At 40.6% G+C, this 20,834-nt stretch overlaps 1 protein-coding gene across 9 annotated transcripts in view; it reads left to right on the plus strand.

The window, feature by feature from the left end:
• camta1a (calmodulin binding transcription activator 1a) overlaps positions 1-20,834 on the plus strand; it is a 936,513-nt gene that overhangs the window by 852,079 nt on the left and 63,600 nt on the right. The window contains exon 1 of one of the 9 annotated variants that reach the window (XM_052039234.1): positions 8,486-8,757. The exons of the other annotated variants lie outside the window; for them this stretch is intronic. Within the exon in view, the coding sequence (XP_051895194.1) occupies positions 8,739-8,757 (19 nt within the window). The 5' untranslated portion in view covers positions 8,486-8,738. Of the gene's footprint in view, positions 1-8,485; positions 8,758-20,834 lie in introns of those variants that run through there. 9 annotated transcript variants of the gene reach the window in all.

The raw sequence follows: 20,834 nt of genomic DNA on the forward strand, positions 1-20,834 counted from the left end.
TATGCGGCACTTTGTAAAAGGCCTTCTGAAAATCCAAGTAAACAACATCCACTGACTCTCACTGTCTATCCTGATTGTTACTTCCTCAAAGAATTCCAACAGATTTGTCAGGCAAGATTTCCCCTTAAGGAAACCATGCTGACTTCAGCCTATTTTATCATAAGCTTCCAAGTACCCCGAAACCTCATCTCAATAATGGACTCTAACATCTTACCAATCACTGAAGTCAGGCTAACTGGCCTATAATTTCCTGTCTTTTGCCTTCCTCCCTTCTTAAAGAGTGGAGTGACATTTGAGATTTTCCAGTCCTCTGGAACCATTCTTGAATCTAGTGGTTCTTGAAAGATCACTACTAATGCCTCCACAATCTCTTCAGCTCCCTCTTTCAGAACCCTGAGGTGTAGTTCATCCGGTCCAGGTGACTTATCTACCTTCAGACCTTTCAGCTTCCCAAGCACCTTCTCCTTAGTAATAGCGACTACACTCAATTCTGCCCCTGACTCTCTCAAATTTCTTGCATGTTGCTGGTGTCTTCCACAGTGAAGACTGACGCAAAATACTAAATTCAGTTCGTCTGCTATTTCTTTGTTCCCCATTACTATCTCTCCAGCGACATTTTCCAGTGGTCTAATGTCCACTCTTGCCTCTCTTTTATATATCTGAAAAAAATTTGGTATCCTCTTTTATGTTATTGGCTAGCTTACCTTCATATTTCATCTTTTCTCCCCTTATTGCTTTTTCAGTTGCCTTCTGTTGGTTTTATCCTCCGTTTCCCAATCCTCCAGCTTCCCACTAATTTTTGCAATTGTTGTATGCCCTCTCTTTTGCTTTCATGCTGTCTTTGACTTCCCTTGTCAGCCGCGGTTGCCTCATCATCCCTTTAGAATGCTTCTTCTTCTAATAGGGCAGTGTATTTCACAGGTATGTCTCCAAGTGGCATTATGCTGGCCACCTGATATTATATATTTAGTGCACAAAATTTGGCCATTCCACTTAGTTGATTAGTCCTCCACATGAACCTCTTCGCTTTGTCTTATTCCATCAACATGTTCTTCTATTATATGCTTCCCTCATGTTTATTTAGTTTCCTATAATTGATATTTTTAAAATGTCTTCATTTGCAGGATGTGTATGTCTCTGGCAATACTTACCAGAGACATTCTAAAGCTTTAATTGCTGCAAGTGGTACCCAGCTCCACATATCTCCACTCTCAGACCAAAGCAGTTTCTCCCAAATTTCCTACAGGATTTTTTAGTGCAATTGTTAAGTTTATTTATTGTTTAGTTTTGGACTCTCCATTAGAGGAAACATTTTCTTTGCATGTACCTATCAAATCCTTTGATAATCAAAGACTTCTGCAGAACACTAGAGTACAGTACTGTCTCTGAATAACACTGGAGAACAGTACATGGTGGCAAGGTCTGTCACTGTATAAGTACTAGTAGGTACAGATCTGTAACTATAACACAGGGGTACAGTACTGATAGGTACTGGTCTGTAACTATATAACACTGGGAAACAGTATGAGCATCAAGGGCTACAACTGTATAACACAGGGTTGCAAGTACTGGGGCTGACAGGTTCCTCGTTATATAAAATTGGTACAGTACTGGTGGGGACAGCCCTATTACTATATTACAGTGGGGTATGTTATTGCTAAATCAAGTCAGCCTTCCTTTTTCCAGAGTCCCACAATGTTCGCTCTTTCCTGGCAGTTATAATTTTTCATTTAATTATAATTATTTTATATTGCACTTCATTAGACTGTGCAGTTTAAATTCAGAATGAATAAGAGGAAACTTTAAAGAAAAACAACTGTACAAGTATTGATAAAATAGAGACTTTATTAACTGGTATTCAGTATGTCAATGCATTGTAGCAAAACACAGCAGAGCTGGCTACATGCTAATCCAGAGCCACCCCCACTTCTGCTGTCCTTCCTGACTTGCCCCCAAACATGCTATCCCTCCAGACCTCTTTGCATTGCCAATCACACTGCAGACCCAGCCCCATCCCCAATCCAGACCCTCTCCTGCTCTCTCACAGATTTGTCCCCATTCTTCTGCTGTTCATTTATATTCTTCTAAGTCTTCTCACCGCCTCTTCTCTCTCTCTCTCTCTTTCTCTCTCACTGACATCCCTTTTTGTCCTTCACCTGGTCTACCTCCCTCTCTCTTTCCTTCTCTTTCTCTATTGGTCTCTCCCCCTACTCTTCCCTTTCTCTCTCTGCTTTCACTCCCTTTTTTTCCCCTTCTGCCTCTTCTCTCCTCTCTCTCCCTTGTTTCTTGCAGCCTTGGGTCACTTTTGTCCTTGGAATGCTTCCTTTTCTACTTAAGCAAAAAAAAACCTGACCAGCAGTCCATGAGTATTCCAGTAAATGAGAATGCCATCAACATAAATGTCTGCATAACACAAAGATGACCCTACGTCCGGTGTAGATCCAGGGATACCGTGATATCCATCCCCATCCCTTCCCACTGTTGCTCACTGCAGCACCAAAGCTACCGAAACAAAGGAGAGTGCAGCTCAGTCTAGAGCCCAGCTGCCTTTGTGCCTCAATTTCTTCAGCTCCAGCTGTCGTGAGAAGCTTCATTGTGTTATCTCCCACTTCAAAATAGAAGCCCTTGGACAGGCAGAGTAGATGAACACTTTTCTGCTATTGAACCGTCATTGATTTTCTGATCATAGTATGAAAACAAACCAAGTCACTTTTTCCTTTGTTTATTTTAACTGGTATAGTTTGAAGTTTTGCTCTATTTAGGGTAATTTTTCTTCCTGTTTCTGTTTACCTGCAGAATTCTCCTCTGTTGAAGGAACTAACTCTCATTGGGACTCAGGTCCCCTCCTCCCCTCAAGGTCCTCACTCTCACTGGGGCTCAAGTCCCCTCCTTCCCTGAAGGTCCTGATTCTCACCAGGGTTCAGGACCTCTCACTGGGTTCATTCTTCTCCCTTGAAGGTGCTGACGCTCGTTGGGGTTCAGGTCCCCTCATCTATTAATGCTGACTCTGAAAGAATCTGCTCCATGAGACTGAGCACCCCACCATTGCCACACCCATTAAACCATTCTTTCCCATGGCATTATACCCATGCACATTCTTCTTCTTGCCTGGCATTTGTCCACACCTACCTTCAAAGCTGAAAGCTTCTGGTTCCAACCAGAACTTGACAACTCCAAATAAACAAGATTTACCCCAGTTAAATATTGGTACAAGCTCATTGGATTAGGGGAGAAGCTGAATATCATGAACTTTCTAAAATAATGATAATAAATGCCTTCAGTTTAACCTTGTGTCAAACCCTCCTAAGATTCCACATTCCTAAGATTTCACCCAACCCCCAGAATATCAGTCCAGCTTCTCCTTCCCTTCTCCCATGTTTCCTAGTGCCCTGTGATAACTCTGGTAGTCCTATCCCATCCCCAAATTAATGGTCTCATCATCCTTGAGGCAGTTGAACACTGCATGTGTGTGTTGCAGTGATTACAATCAAGCAAAATTCTTCCGGTTGTCAATCACAATATTTTACATTTCAAATTCAAAGTTAAACTGTACAATATCTTGAGATTGTTTCAAATGAATTCCCATGTTTCAAAGAGGCTAAAGTAACACTGATCATTATTGCCTGAAATATAAGGTGCAGGAGCTTGCACATCAGTCATAGTGAGTTACGAAGACTGCATCCAATCCTATACACTGTCTGTTGGGAAGAATATTTTGGCTTGGAAAGGATTACCATCTTGTTTCACTTCAATGATACTGAGATGAAACTGACACATGGTTTGTGAGTTCATACAAAATTCCTATAGAGCTTGAAAGACAGGGATTTGATGTTTCCCCTGCCTGGGTTATGTGAAACCAGAAGTCACAGTTTCAAGATAAGGGGTGGCATATTCCTGACAGAACAGAGAAGAAATTTCTTCACTCAGAAGTTAGTGAATCATTGGAACATTGTACCCAAGAGGGTTGTGCAAGCTCAATTGTTGAATAGATGTAAAACACAGATTAATATATTTTTAGATATTGAGGGAATGAAGGGATATGGAGTTAGTGCAGGAAGGTGACACTGAGGTAAAAGAATAGCCATGATCTTATTGAATGGCAGAGCAAGCTTGAAGGGGTAGATGCTCTCCTGATTCTGTTTTCTTTTGAACATAAAAGACAATTTCAATCCTCCTATCATTCAGGTGTCAAATAAAGCCAATTGTTTGTGGTCATTATTCCCTTCCGTCAGAGCTGCCAACCTATTTACATTAATAAAATACAAAATTTTATTTGGATAGACAGCTTGAATTAATCATGAAGATGTTGTTTTATTCTTTTATATTAGCTATATTTCACAAGGATATCAGGCTGACAGTTTAGAATTTTCTCTGTTTCAGCCATTTAACCTGAAGATTTTGTGGAACATTCTGTGAGAGCTCTGTGTCTTAGGGAGCCTTTCAGCACACTTGCACGATCTAAATTTGGCAATACAGATCAAGTTATGAAATTTTGAATGTTTTGAAATATTGCTACTATTAGTCTTAAAGAGATAAAATTGTGGATTTGTTGTATTAAAACATAACTGAATAAACTGCCTTTCTGTATAGGGTTTGACTTGGGCAGGGGAACTCAGGAGGTGAGATAATATTTCAATCTGTTTCTCTTCCCTATCTTAATAAGAGACGGGTTCTGTGTTCGCCATGATTCCAACTCTCCCAGTTGACCTTGGGTAAAGTCACAATTCAGAAATTAGAAGCATTTAGCCAAAGGCTGGGGTGGAGATGTCTGATAGGATAGATAGGTAGGTGGTATGAGAAGTGGTGTCCTCCTTTTGCCATCATTGCTGGGCTTCTGCTTGCTCCCAATGAAATGTCGTAAGTACCTTCCTAGATACTCCTTCCCCATTTTGTGCAAATATGGTGAAGGATTGCCTCAAGTTAGCGAGGATGTTATATTTTCTCAAAGGAGCTGAGAGAATGACTTTAAGGTGTTTCCCTGTTCGCCTGGTAATCTCCTGTTGTGATGGAACTCAGAATAGGGTGCCTATTTCAGGAGTCTGGTGTCTGGCAGGTGAATGATATCACCTGTCCATCAGAGCTGGCTGAGGGGCTAAATGCTGTACTCCTGCTTCTGTTTTGTTATGTTCTTATGTTCAATCCTCCTATCATCCCAGTGTCAAATGAAGTCAATTGTTTGTGACCATTATCCCCTTCTGTCAGAGATGCTGAGCTAATTACATTACTAAAAAAAATTATTTGGAGGGACTGCTTGAATTAATCATGTTGATGCTAAGATTATTGGCTTTGGAGAAGATGATGACATTGGTTCACTTACCTTGTCGGTATAGTTGGAGGATTTTGTGGAGACAATATTGGTGGTATTGAGATGTCTGCTGTGGGTGGTCCATGTCTCAGAAGTGTACAGGAGGGTGAGGATCACTGCTGCCCATTGTTTCTTGAATTACAGTATTGGCTGCACTTCAAAAGTACTTCATGGCTGTAAGTCACTTTGGGATGTTCTGAAATAATGAAAGGTGCTTTAGAAATCCAAATCTTAGTGTTTTTCCGCAGTGGAAGTACTCACATTAGATTAGTTCTAAATCATAATGGTAATGCTTAACTTTCCTCAATATGAGAACTGTAGAGCATATGAAATAATGCAGCAGTGTGCTATAAGGTCCATCAAACCTTCTTTTCTATTCAGTAAAACATGGCTGTTCTTCAACCTCAACTCCAGTTTTCTGCTCAAATTCTCTATTTCCATTCTCTGTGTAACTTCAGTTGACTATGTCTGAGGTTGGTGTGTGAAGAATCATTGATATGAATCACTAACTCAGTGCAAGGCAACTTTCCTCCAACACTCTTTGTCAGAGTGCTACATTGGATTAAAATTAAATGTAAACAGATGGACATGTTTTGGATAGAAACATTCGAGGTTAACGGATTTCTAGTTCTTATTTATTTGCATGTTGAACCCATGCACTCCAGCCTCCAGTCTTCCATTCTTTCTAAGTTTCAGGTCATCCAAAATTTCTTTGCCCATATCCTACATGGCACCTAGAGCCAAATCGCACTTCAGTCCTGTGCTCACTGACCTACATTAGTTGACATGCCAGCAAGTGCTACTTCCTTGCACTTCTATGCCTAAATGTAAAGGTTCTCATTCTTACATTCAAATTTCTCTCCCACCTTGCCCCTCCTCAGTGTTGTAACTTTTGCCTGCCCTTCATCCCTCTACATCTCTCTTCGCTTTAGAGACACTCCTTAAAATCTGTCACCTGTTACAATGGTACGATTGCCAACATTTCAGTATTGTCCCAGAGTGTCTGGAAACTAAAGATTTATTTCCTGAATGCTGTGCAAGCATAACCCAGGAGACAAATCACAGGATGTTAAATAAAGTGCATTTTATTCATTTAGTTTGGGCTCTTGTAAAAATCGTGGAAATGGAAAAGAATAGCTATTTGAATGAGCTTTGTAATGGAGAGTGTGGATTCTCGACTACGACTACCAGTTACATTTACTCACCATTCAGTCCACTTTGCTGTATAGGCAGTCTTTTGTACAAACTTCTGCAGCTGAGGTCAGATCATGGTACTCCAAGCCATTTCTGTTTTTTGTTACTTTTACTTGTTGTTACTAACCCAGAAAAGAGCATGTCAGAGAGTGCTACATCCATTGACAAGAGCCCCGCCACGTTTCTACACTCCTGTGCTTTAGTACTACCTCCTTGACACTGTAGCAAGGCTATTCAGACCTGAGGGTCATTCCAACTAATTCCTATACTTCTGTTGCTTGAGGTCCTTGTTTTTTTCCTTGAGATCACTTGATAGTAACCAGAAATAGAACCTAGGTGAATTCCTCTTCCCCCAAAATGAAGAGGCATTGATTAAATTTTAATGATGCAGCCACTACCTGGCTAAGCCTGCCTTGTTCACTAGAACATAGATCTCTTGGTTTACTTGGCTCAAACTATGTTGCCTTCATAGATCCGAACACAATGGACACTGAAGTACAAAAAGTTGTTTTCTCATTCACTTCTGACAAGTTAATCAGCCAAGGACAGAGATGTGTTTTCTTAATTGCACGGATCTCACCTTGGCCTTGTTTTTCTCCCTTACTCTGCAACCTCCTCCATCTCTATGGTCCTCCAAGATCTCTAAGTTCCTCCAGTTCTGTCCTCTTCCACTGATTCAAATTTAAGAAGGGTTTGAATAGAGTGAGTAAATAAAATTTGTTCCCAATCGCAGAAGGTCAGGAAGCAACGGACATAAATTCAAGGGGATTGGCAAAAGAACCAGAGACACCATGAGGAAACTTTTTTTTAATACTGTGAGTTGTTTTGATCTGGGATGCAGTGACTGAAAGAGCAGTGGTGGTAGATTCAAGAGTAGAATTGGAAAAAGAATTGGATAAGGCAGGATCGTGAACATTTAAATGTGTCCAATTTTGGAGGGCCACATCAAACACACTGTGCGCAGGCATCCACATGATTCCTTAATGATTATTGGGATCTCACATTCCTGTCAACCCTCAACCCACGCCACTGCCCCCCCCACTCCACTGTCCCATGCCCTGTTATGAAGAAACACCCAGGAATGGGATCATTTGGATAACTCATGGAAAAAAATCTATCACAGGCATGATGGGCCAAATGGCCTCCTTCTGTACTGTCACATTCTATGTTTCCTGATTTTTTCCCGCTCCATCTTAGACAATCTTCAGTTTCACAGGCTCTAAGCGATACAGTTCCCTCTGTAAACCTGCTGTTCCCCTCTCTCTAGCAAACCGCGCCTTAAAACCAGCGACTTTAACCAAACTTTTGGTTGTCGGTTTTAATATCTTCTTACGTGGCTCAGCCCAAACTTTGTTTGAACAAACCCGTCAAGAGCTTTGGGACATTTTGCTAAGTTTAAAAGACCTGTTAAAATGAAAGTTGTTGGTGAAAGGGCACAGCCTTGTTAGTTGGCGTGTTGGAATTGTGCGATGAATTACTCTTTCGTAAAAATTATTCTCTGAAGCAGCAAATATTCCGCGTCCTTTAGAGGGATCAATTGCTAACGTCGGATCCCAGGCGGTGTAGAGGGCTGTGCAGTGGTGCAGTGTGAGGAAGGGCTCTTATTTTGACACGCACCCTTTACCCAGCCTGCGGTTTCAACAAGCCCTTGTGCCTATTTTAGTCTCTCGCAGTCAGTGTGTAAGTGTGATGTAGTAAGAGTATAGATGCCTGCCTTGATTTGTCATAATGCAGGGATGATCATTCTGCGGCATTGCAGGTACAGGAAAGGACAAAAGAAAAAGAGAGCTGGATTTGTGAAGGGGCTCCATGGAAATCCCCACCTGTCAAATGGTCGCTTGCAGGGGGAGGGCGATGCAAGGGCGTGTTCCGACAGCCCTGCAGTCAGTCAAGGCTGTTATTCTTTGAGAATCTTGAGACCCCATTGGGATTCAGAGGGAGGGAGGGAGAAGGAAAAGGGAGTGGATGTGGATTATCAAATAAAGGGGTTGTTCATGAACCTGCTGTTCGATTAACCAAATTGACAGGACTTTGCAGGGTGAGCTCAAGATCTGGAGCACGCAAAGTGGGACAACTGTTTACCTCCAACACGTGTGAGTTCGCAGAGAGGGGCCACGGGGCTCCTAGTTCCTACTGTGCGGCAGTAACTGCTGTCTTTAAAAACAAAAAAAAGGGGGAGAAAGAGGCTCGGGAGACTGTTTATGTCCTGAGAGTGAAATTGCTAAACAGAGGGCTCCCGATGACAAGTGAAATGCAAGGTATTGAACTCCTCCGAACTGTGTGTGCCTGTGTGTTTATTTGTGTGTGCTTTCTCTCAGTTATATGTGTTATTGTCTGGTAAATGTATTTCTGTGTGTTAGTGTGTGTGAGAGAGAGAGGCGCCGAGTGGAAATTGCTTCTCGTTTGCCGAGCGATTGTTTTATTGAACAGAGCTCACGCCTGCACGGAGTGGGCTGCGTGCTGCTCTTTGTCTTAACTTTATTTTCTTATCAGTTTTGTTTCCGTTAATCTTCCTTCGAATGACCCTGCAATGAGTCAGTGTGGAGCAAAAGTGCAGCTTTAAACGTATTCATTAATAATTTTTTTGAAGGTGTGAAAGAGGTTTTAAGCTAAAAATTATTTTCTTGTAGAGATTAAAAATCTATTGCTCTAATAATTCTGTTGGAAGATTCAACTGACAAGTGCCAAAGCTTGTATCTGCTGTGGCACCTGATAGGAACAGTGTGAGGACTTGGAGCTTTTGTTTCTAAAGTATTGTTTTAAAAGTATTGAAAGCATGCAGGTGGACATCAAAACCCAGTTACTTAAGTTGCTCAAAGTATTTGGAAAAGAAACCTATCTAAGCACAAGCTCAAAAATCTCAGCAGACAGTACAGTACTGAGGGAATGCTGCATTGCCTGAGGTGTTGTCTTTTGGATGAGGCTTTAAGCCAAGTCTTCTGCCTTTTCAGATAGGTGGAACAGTCCCTATAGGATTAATTTAGGAAGCATTTCTTCCATTGTTTATCTCTCAAGCTATAAAACAGATGATCTGATTGCAGTTTATGGGTGCATGTTGAGCACAAATTGGTTTTCTCACTTCCAACAAAAGAAAAATGAGTGACTTCAGAAAAATACTTCATTAGGTGTGAAGGGCTTTGGATTATCCAGAGGTTCTATAATGTGTTATAGAAATTCAAGTCTTTCTTATGTCATTACTTATGAAATGATTAGCTATGTTCTAGTGTGTTTTATAAAGAACAACAGAGTTTTCCTGTTTGTGAGGCAGGATCTTTTTGGGAGCAGTTAACTACTTCCCTGCATTTGCCATAAAAGATGTTTACTGACCAGTTAGTGTTGCAAAAATGCTACAGTGACTTGTGCATATGGGGGAGAATATGATGCATGGCCTCCACCTCTTCAATCCCCCATTAAAATCAGAGTTACCCAGGCAATAAGCAAGTCTTAAATTCTATCTTCTTTAGAACATAGACTGGAACATAATTTATCAAGAACAAAGTCTCCAGAGTGGTAAATATCAATAGGTATCTATGCTTGAACTTTTTTTAAACACACAACCATGTCTCAACTTAGTTTACACTTAATTACAGAGAATTTCACAGAAACAGGTCATTTGGCCCATTTGTTCTATATTGGTGTTTCTTCACCTCATGACCACCCACTTCTTCAGTGTACTTCTCATAAGGAGAAGCTGGCAAACTTGGATTATTTTCTCTGGAGTGTCACAGGCTACAAGGAGACCCGATAGAGGTTTATAAAGTTGTGGGAGGCACAGACAGGGTAGATAGGGTCTTTTTCCCGGGGTAGAAATGTCAAATACTGGAGGACATAGCTTTAAGGTGAGCTGGGGAAAAGTTAAAGGAGAAGGTCGGGGTAAGTTTAAGAGTGTTAGGTGCCCGGAACACGCTGCTGGGGGTGGTGGTGGAAGCAGAGAGAGAGTGACATTTAAGAGGCATTTAGATAGGCACATGAATGAGCAGGGAATGGAGGGATATGGATCATGTGCAGGCAGATAGGTAAAGAAATTTCTCGAAATACCTGTTTCATTTGACTTGAACAAATGATGGAAAATTAAGAAAGATGATCAAAATTAAGATACTGTGGATGATGGAAATCTGAAAAACTCAAAAATGCTGGAATGCTCACTGGTTCAGCTTAGATTCAGAATAAGGTTTCCTCTAGTGTGCCATCAAACATTCCCAGAGTTGGTACAGCATGGATTAGATAGTGAGTAAAGCTCTGTCTAATCTGTTCCATCAAACACCCACAGGTTAGATTAAGAATAAAGTGTTTCCAAGGGCAAGAGTAACACAGGTGAGAGTACAACTCTGGAAGGATCCTGTGCCTTGGCTGAAATTCACTCTTTTACTCAGTAGACTGTATAAGCCTACATCCATTGGCCTAGGCATACTGTTGTGTATCGTCATAATTTGTTTCTTTAAATCTAAATTTACTTCCTTTTTCAGCATGTATTTATTAAGGTCACGAGGAGTCTTAAGTCATTGAACATTACTTGATATTCAAAAGTCAACAAGAGTGAATTACATATCAGTGTTCCATTTTCCCCCAAGCACAACCTGTTACTGTTCTGTTACTTACTGAAAGTTTCATTAAGATAGTGACTTTTGGATACCTGAGGGTGAAGTACAGAGGTCTGCCACACAGTGGTATTGTTGCAAATTGTTACCTTTATTTCTTTGGCATTGGCAATTGACTGTACACTTTGTTCTTTTGATCCCTATTGCAATTTAATGAGGGTTGCGCAAAGTGTAGAGCTGAAAGATGGAAGCATGCATGTTGGGTGAGCAGAGTATGAGTTCAGGAGTATTACAGTTCATCTTAACTAACAGGTTTATGTTATTGGGTCACTGATTTATAAAGTGTTTGCCAAATCTCTCTTAAAATTTCCGTGATGTGGTACAGCACATAAATTGCTACTGTTGCCTCCCAATGCCCTCCAAATGAAGACTGAAGCTTGCCAAGCACTTAATCAGCAGGACAATGCTACTTCAACTGAAGGCGTTGTCTCAACCCTCTGTAGGGCACTAAACGTGAAAAGAAGGTTTTCCAGTACTAGCTGTAATGCAAGTTGACAAATGAGTGACATGTTTTAATATATGGGCAATAATATATTTGTCAAGGGGCAAAATATCCATGAAAAACTTTTGTGGTAATTTTTTTTGGTTGGGAAGGGAAAGTGAACACAACAGTTTGCCTGCAATTTAAGTAAGATGATAATGAACCATTTCTTAAAAAAAAAGAAAATGCTGTAGATGCCAGAAATTTCAAACAGAACTCAAAAAATGTTGGAACTGCTGACTGGAACTGCATAAGTTCAGAATAAAGTTCTCAACCATGTGTTGTGCACTTTGCCATCACCAAATCTTAGAGCAATAGATTCCTTACGAAGTAATCCTTTTTTAAATAGAAAAATCAACTTTACATGCTTAGTGGCTGAATGAACTCTTTGATATGTTACAAAGGCATAGTATGCAAATCCAATATTTGAATCCTGGTCTATAATGGGTTGATGCATTTTCACCTTTGGTGCAGTCAGGGTAATTCAGCTGGCTTCAGGTTGCCATGTGAACATTTAAGTAAAATCAGCCTTTTCTTTATCACTCCGTAGTGATCTGTACTGAAAGATTTCTGCATCTGTTTATGAGTGTATTGCCCTGCATTTGTGTGCGTTTTCATGTATGTGTGTGTGTGTGTGTGTGTGTGTGTGTGTGTGTATCTCCAGGGATGTCAGAATCCTCTGACATGTCTGGAGTCTGGTAGGTAAGTATCAATAGACAATTCAATCATAGCAAATATTAGAACTGAACCCTAGCTAGTCCTTGACTGAGATTCACGTCATCTCACTTTCCAAAAGGCATCAATGATAGGAGTAGGAAGCCCTGAGTACTGTTGTCCTTCACCAGTCTGAGTAGAAAGCCACGTCACTCTCCAGCTGGTACTTGCCTCAGAGTCAGAAAGACGTGAGTTCTGGTTTCTGAAGTTCGACTTACACATAGAAAATAAACTCACATTCCAGAGCAGTACTGAGGGAGCACAAGGTTTAGAGTTGGAAGGTTGAAGCGTGTGTGTGGGGTGAGCAGAGTATAAATTAAGGAGTATTACAATTTGCCTTAACCAATAGATTTATATGATTGCATCACTAGTTTATATAATATCTCCTGCTACTCCAAGTTGAGGCCTGGTCTGCCCTTTCACAATGCAAGTAAAAGGTTCCATACAGTTTCGAAGAAATGCAAAAGAATTTCCTACTGTGTTCTGGGTAATGTTTCTATCCCTCTTCTAATATCACTAAAACAGATTATCGAGTCATCATCACACTGCTGTTTGTGGGGTCTTGCTGTGCAAAATTTGACTGCCTCGTTTTTCACATTACATTGATGACAACCAAAAGTATTTTCAGTCACCCCCCTCGGTTTTTCCCACCCCCCTCTTTGTTTTCCTTCATTCCTGTGGCCCTCTCACCCTTTCTCTTTCCCCTCCCCCCCCCCTCACGACCTGCCCATCACCTCCCTCTGGTTCCCCGCCTTCTTCCCTTTATTCTATGGTCTACTGTCCTGTCGGATTCCTTCTTCTCTAGCACTTTGCCTCTTCTGCCTATTACCTCCTAGCTTTTCACATCAGTCCCTTTCACCCCCCCCTTCCCCACCCACCTACCTTCCCCCCTCACCTGGACTCACCTATCACCTGCCAGCTTGTGCTCCACCCCTACCCCTACCTTTTTATTCTGGCTTCTGCCGTCTTCCTTTCCAGTCCTGATGAAGGGTCTCAACCAGAAATGTCGACTGTTTATTTCCCTCCATAGATGCTGCCTGACCTGCTGAGTTCCTCCAGCATTTTGTGTATTGAAGCAAAAGTACTTCATTGGTTGTAACATTGCCTCAGTGAATGGTTCTTTGTCAAGAGCCAAAAATTGCTAAGATCACAGGAATTTCTTTACCGGTGATAGTACAAGCGCCCATACCTGGCAGAGCTCTTGTCTCCATTGATCTAACCACTCTGATTCTATTTCTTTGCCCTTACTCTCAGCCAACTTTATTTCTTGAACATGTGCTTATCCATTTGGAATGTTATTACTGTCTTTGGTTTTAGAAATTTCTTGTGGGGAAATATCATAACATGCACTTAAAAACGTGCTAAAATGGATTTGCGCAATGATTTCATGCATGGCCATAAGATTTAATATTCTAATGGGTCAGACACTTAAAGATATTGGGAATATCCCATTTTCAATGTTATCCTGCAAAGAAGCTACATATTAGCTTAAAAGTCTTACAAGCATATTAGTTGCAAACAAATTTTAAAGCTCAATCTCCCACTATGACAGGAGGTCACAAAGCAATGGTTCTTGATGGGTAGAATAATTTCAATCAATGGAGCTGTTAGAGGGCAACTTGCCTTTGAATGGCAAGTGGGAGATGGGGACAGGCGGCACATGTCTCCAACAGAAGGTGGAACAATACGCTGTTAAAAGTGAGCACCAAGGGCAGTTATCAGTGTGGTCACCCCAGGCACCATTCCCCAAACTCTCAGAGAAAAAAAAAAGCCTTTTCGGTGACATTGAGGACAATCTGAAGATTCCAGGCTTTCGTCACAGTGTTATCCCCTGTAGTGCTAAGGTAAGGATGGAGCTGTAACCTACAGCACAGTGGTGTTCCACCCTTTACTGAAGGTCTGTTCTGGCATTTGCAGCCTACATAGTTTCTTCTGCACACATGCACAGTAGAATCTTGCAGCAACAATGTCAGTCTTGTATTGCGCATTGATTGGTGTCACTGCTACATGTCCATGGCCACCAAATGTGGGCAAATCATATGCACAAATGACCATGATAACATTTTTGGATGCACAATGGCCAATCAATTTTGTAATCAGTTTTCCATGCTTAACTAGTATCTCATGAATAAAAGGCCCCGATATTGACACAATATTTTAGATCCTTCAATTCTCACTATTTCTCATTTATTAATCCTGTCTTTAGGATCCCTTGCTGCTGATTGCCCAAATAATTTTCCACTATTTGACCTTTCAAAAATGTAACACCTTCCCTTTGCTTTTAGGATTTTTGTCTTGTGCAGAACAAGATTGTAGTCTGTCATTTTGGGAATTAATGCAGGGTGTTTTAAAAATGTTTCAAAGAAATTCAATCCCTTATTGCCTTGCTTAACAACAGACTTAGAAACTGAGCACTGAAAGCAACAAAGAGGAACAAGAGAGTGGGATGTATTTTGATCATTTTTTTCTTGCTTGCTTTTGGAATGTGTGGCTTACTCTGTGATGCCTGGAACGTTGACAGACCAGAACTTAATTGTTATACCATAGCATTCACTAACCTTTCCCCCACCACACACAAAAATGCTTTCTATTTTCTCCTTGCTTTATTTTTCATATACCATTTGAAGTGTACTTTAGAAAGATGTGATAATACTCGCTCTCATCTCACTCCAGTTTTCTAGACTCCTTTTCAGCTTGCAAGTGAAATACTAGTTGGGGTTTTGGTCCAACAACAGCTTCACGAGTAGGCAGCCATAGGGGAGGCTGTGGAGGCAGCCATGGATGTGGTTAGAGGCACACCATTTTATCACATGCACCAATCAAAGTAGGAAACACCTTACAAACATTCACTTGATGCAAGTAAATAAACTACAGAATTTCTTGAGTAGATGCCAGACTCTATCTAATGACAGTTGCCCTTGACTTTAAAGGGCGGGGTTCCTGAGATGCAAGCATACAATCCTTCAACCATTTGCACTAAAACTTGTTATCTGATTGTTGCTGCTGGTGACATCCTGCTGTGCACAAAGTCAGCAAAACAATTTTTAGATTACATCAGTGACTGTACTTCAAGAATATTTCATTGGCAGTAAAGCACTTAGGGGCATCCTGAGGTCAGGACAAAGATTACATGAATACAGTTTTTTTTACATGTCTATTTATTTATTATAGAACGTCTGCCGCCAATTAATCACAATAAAAAAAACACATGCTCTCCCTGCTTTTCATATTTCAACCAACATACTGTTTGCATGTATGTGCCCTGCCAATCTGAGTATTGAGAAAGCATGGGTACAGGACTTATTATTTCTTCACATCTGGATAATGGACGACACTGCTTACCAGCTAACCCCTGGCAGCTATTCAAATGTGAGCTTACATTTGATATCCTCCAGCGGAGAACTTGACGTTACAGCTCCATCTGAACTTGACATACATTTTCCAAAGCAGACACAGTGTAAGTGACAAGGAGCAAGAGCCTGCTGTCATTTTATTTCCCCCTCCCATGCCTCTCCTATTTTACTAGCTAATATCTGCCAGAGATACAATGTAGAATCATAGAAACTTACAGCACAGAAATGCTTCCTTATTTTCTCCCTGCTTAATTTTTCATAAACTCTTTGAAGTGCACTTCACACAGGTGTAATAATACTCACTCTCATCTTCCTCCAGCTCGCTAGGTTCCTTTCCTGCTTGAAAGTGAAATACTAATTGGGGTTTGGGTCCAAAGGTGGCTTCACTGCAGAGGCTGCCATGGGTGTGATTAGAGGGACACCATTATATCACATGCACTACTAGAGAAAGCAAACACTTTACATACTGTATATTCATTTGGTGCAGGTAAATAAATCACAGAACTTCTTGAGTAGGTGTCAGATTCTATAGGTGATTGCACAGTTGCCCATGATTTCAAAGCGTGGGATTCCTGAGATACGAGCATACAATCCTTCAACTATTGTCAATAATTCCTGTGTCAGGTCCTCAAAATAAGTATTGAATTATACCCATTCCCTTCCACAGTCCAATGGCCCTTTCTGTTATGTGCAGTTTCTGTATTGGATCTACATCCATTACTTTTTTAGACAGTAGAATCGTTAAAACCAACTGAGCAAAAAACTGGAAGTTCTCTTCATCTCCCTTCTTGGCTCTTTTGTCAATTAATATAAATTTATGTTCCTTGGTTAGTAGCCCCTCCGCTTTAAATAGTTAATATTTTTTTACTTTATCAAAACTTCCTGTAATTTTGCAACACCTCTAATCTCTTAATCTTTATTTACATGTTTCCAGTTATAAACCAAAATAATTTAACAGTTTATGCACTTCATGGAAGACACAGCCCTAATGAAGTTCTTGTAAGAATGGGTATTTGCCTTTGGAGTTGAAGAGCTGTAAAGCAAGATTACTATTCCTTAGGCTAGGGAAGGGCAGCTGGTAGCTGAGTGAGAGAGAATGAAAAGATATTGAAGCAGTGGAGAGGTAGGAGAAAAGAAAGGGGCAGAAAATGAGTGGAGAGACAAAAGGAGGGAACTTGCAAATGAAAAGAATATTGTTGATGTGGTGGGAAGAGGGGGAAGTACAGAGAAAGTACACACGAGTAACAGTAATATAGGTGAAATATAGCACAGTGCCAGAGTTTGTCAGGCTTTGCCAAAATATGTTTTTCTCATTGGTAGGAATCAACTACTAGGATGAAACTACTTGATGAGTATATCTGAAGCAGATTCATTTGAATTGTCAAATTTATTGAAGCTTTGAAGTGTAATGCTATGAGCTCATCTGGGGATATAACATGATGAATCATTACAATAACAAGAATCAAAAGTTTACAAGAAATGTTAACAATGGATATTCAGCTCCTTGACAAACCCAAACTCCAGTCTCACTTTCAGTTTGAAATATCTTCCACCCGTAATTACCTGGGGCAACGCAACTGAGATTTCAGAGCACAAAATACAAAACTTTTTAAAAATTACTTGGTGTAAGGGCAAAACACAGAGAATAACAGACATCAGGGTGCATGTTTCAGGCTGGAATCTAATTGAAGTGTTCAGACATTTTATCCAATGAATAACATTTATTCAGGAGAGAATTGGTATCTAACTGGAATTTCAAATGGTTCATATTGTAGAATAGCAAATATATTAACCCATATTATATAGCAAGTAGTAGCGAATAGTAACCCATTCATTGTTCTTTCATGTTCAAACCTTGCATTTAGATTCTAGAGTAGAGGTATATACAAGTACATACTGAGTTAATATAATGATGTCAAGTTAGTTAAATGCTCTGCAGTGAATATTGTGAGTTCTGGTAAACAGTGTGGAGACCATGAAATTATCAGCATTGCAGCGCACTGCACTGCAGACAACCAAAACAACAGCTTGTCAGTTCTACATTAGATGATCAACTCACATTAAGCAAGTCTCACCCTCCCCCTTTCATATCTCAATATATTACAACTACAGATTAATTGTTTGGCCAATGTGTTTTGGTGCACCTTTCTACTTCCTTGCTACTTTTATCTGGCCTGATTTCTCTGGAAAATGCACCATCTCATCAATGTGACCCAGATTCCAGAGTGGCTACACTCTTGTATTTCCAACATTCCCAGATTGCCTGGGTTTTCCATGTTAATCTCCTGCACACAAATGACAGAAACAAAACCCAGGAGAAAAATCATAGGTACATTAAAAAATGCTTCCTTTTTATTTTCTTTGAGTGCTTCCATTAATAAATTTTAAAAATCAGACCGATGAAAAGGAAAAAATTTTTTATTGGTTTGGGTAGTTAGTAATGTAGTGGCACATTCAGGAACATATCCAAACAGAGTTGGCAACCCACGAGCAATTCATAGAACCATCACTGCAAAATATGTCTGTGCAGGTTATTAATTGAGGGCAGTAATACTGCAGTGCAGTGGGATTAGAGTGCTTTTGGGTCGTTGTTTCCTGGTCATATAAGAGCAATGTGATGAGTGATGAATTTATTACAATTCACTGATTTTGCCACAGAACAGAGCTCATTTTATGATGTTCTGTTGCCAGGGATGTCCTCACTAAACTCGAGAGCTGCCCAGAGGTAGTTCTTGACTTATTTGTCACTATTAAAGTTTTTGCCACACTCAAAGCAGAACCTCCCAAAATCATCATCATACAAGGACAGCAAAGGGACATTCCCATGATGACTAGCACATTGAAAGTCCTATCCAAATAGTCCCCAGACTCCACTTTACCCATATTCATACAAATTGCTCTTGTTGAAACATTTTTTTATGTTGCTAATAAATCTGTCCTGCCACCCCTTCAGAGAGGATAAAATTCTGCACCCTATTTTATACATGCCTGTAAACCCTCACTATCTCAATATGGACTAAAATACTGTTTAGTAAGGTCCTGTTGTCAAGGAGAAAAACATATTCCACAGTCACTAAATCAGGGGGATGCCTGATGTTTTGATGGGGGAGGCCATTTAGTTTATTAACCATTTCTCTGACACATTGTAGCATAAAGGAAGGTTAGATGAAGTGCCTGCGTCCTTGGGGCATTTGTGCTATTGAGTAGTTCAGCAGTGCTTGCAGTTGTTCCAAAGCCTCCTGGTCCACTCAACACTAAATGGTGTGTAATGCCAAAAGTAAACTCCTCATTGTGACACTCAGCGATCACACACGAGGACTGTTTGGGACAATTTCTTTATCTGGGCAATTCAAGCTATTCCTTTATTTATAAAAAAAACTACTTATAACTTGTAATGTAACCATCTGACATATTGGGAACATTGTATCGCTTCTGTGCAATAATAAATGAGCCCTCCTCTTGCCTATGGATCAGGGTCATCTGGTTCATCAGCTGTAAGGGCACACACAGTACTATCTAACAGCACATTAAGGGATATAGACACCCCATCATTCCTACCAAAAGCAAAATACTACAAATGCTGGAAATCTGAATAAAAACAGAAAATGGTAGAATTACTCAACAGGTTAGACAGTGTCTATGGAGAGAGAAAAACAGAGTTAAAGTTTTAGGTTGATGACCTTACATCAGGACATAGAACAGTACAGCACAGGAACAGGCCCTTTAGCCCACAATGTCTGTGCCGATCATAATGCAAATCTGCCTGCACATGGTCTATGGCCCTCCATTCCCTGCCTATTCGTATGCCTGTCCAGGTTCCTCTTAGACATTACTATCATATCTGGTTCTACCTCCTCCTCTGGCAGCATTTTCCGGGCACCTACCATTCTCTGTGTAAATAACTTGTAAATCTAGAAATGAAACATATGTGATAGAGAAAGTGGAGAGGGGTAGAGAGAACAAAATCTGCTGCCGACTAGGAGGGATTGAATACTGCAAGTGGTGATGATGCCAGCTGAAAGAGGGTGGTAAAGGCAAGTGAGTAACAGAAGCATGTCCAGAGGAAATATAAATGGGGGGAGACAAATGAAATCTGAAATACTACAAGAGGAGAGAAAAAAACCCCAAATGCTGGAAATGTGTGACATAAAACCAGAATGGATGATTTATTTCCAAATGTTAAACTCTGTACTGAGCCTTAAAGACTGATGTGTCAGCCAGGAAGATGAGGTGCTTCCTCTGAGTTCAGTGTAGGAGGCCAAGAACAGAGGCGTCACAGTGGGATGGCAACTTAATGTATCGGGCAATTGAAAGCACAGAGTCACTCATGGGGCTGAATAGAAGTGCACTGTGAATGGTGTACCGATCTATGCTTGGTTCCTTTAATATAGCGGACACTCCATTGTGAGCATTTGATGCATTATATTAAATTGGAAGGAAGGAGGAGTGTTGAGTCCCTGGGTGATGGGAAGGAAGGAGGTAAAGGGGCAGATGATACAATATCCATTCACGTTTTATTGAGTGAATTATTCAACAAGTAACTGAATAAGCAAAGCTGCTCTTACCATCACTGTCACTCCAGCCATGAAGTTATCAAAAAAATGCACCAATCTCTCTTCCCAAAATAATTCCTTTCCAATGTGGTGGATTCTATTGATCATGGGAGTGCTCAGATGAAACTGCTTCTTGTATCCTAGGATAAAGTATTGCAGATACTGGAAATCTGAAATAAAGGCCAGAAACACTTAGCGGGTCAGGCAGAGTTTGTGGACAGAGTTGACATGTCAGGTAATGATCTCCCATCAATCCAATTTCTCCACAGATGATGCCTGACCTGAAATGACTCTTGTGTCCTTCATGCACTGGGATCTCTAATGCAATGCTTAACCTTCATAATCTAATAAAAGAATTGCATTTATAAAGCACCTCAAAACATTCCAAAACACTTTGCAGCCTTCAAATTACTTTTGAAATGAGCCAGCCTTGTAAAACAGGATATGCAGGAGCTGATTTGTAACAGTAACTTCCAATGAAGAGCTGACCTCACTGAATAGTGCTTTGTATTCACCTGGGATGTTAGAAGGGGGTTTCAGTGTAAAACCTCAGCTGAGAATCAGCACTTCTTTGGATGCAAAAGTTTTGCACTGGAGTATTAGCCTAAGTTACTGAACCAGAATTTGGGGGGGGGG

The sequence above is a fragment of the Pristis pectinata genome, chromosome 26, assembly GCF_009764475.1.
Source record: "Pristis pectinata isolate sPriPec2 chromosome 26, sPriPec2.1.pri, whole genome shotgun sequence".
In the NCBI taxonomy this organism is placed as follows: domain Eukaryota; kingdom Metazoa; phylum Chordata; class Chondrichthyes; order Rhinopristiformes; family Pristidae; genus Pristis; species Pristis pectinata.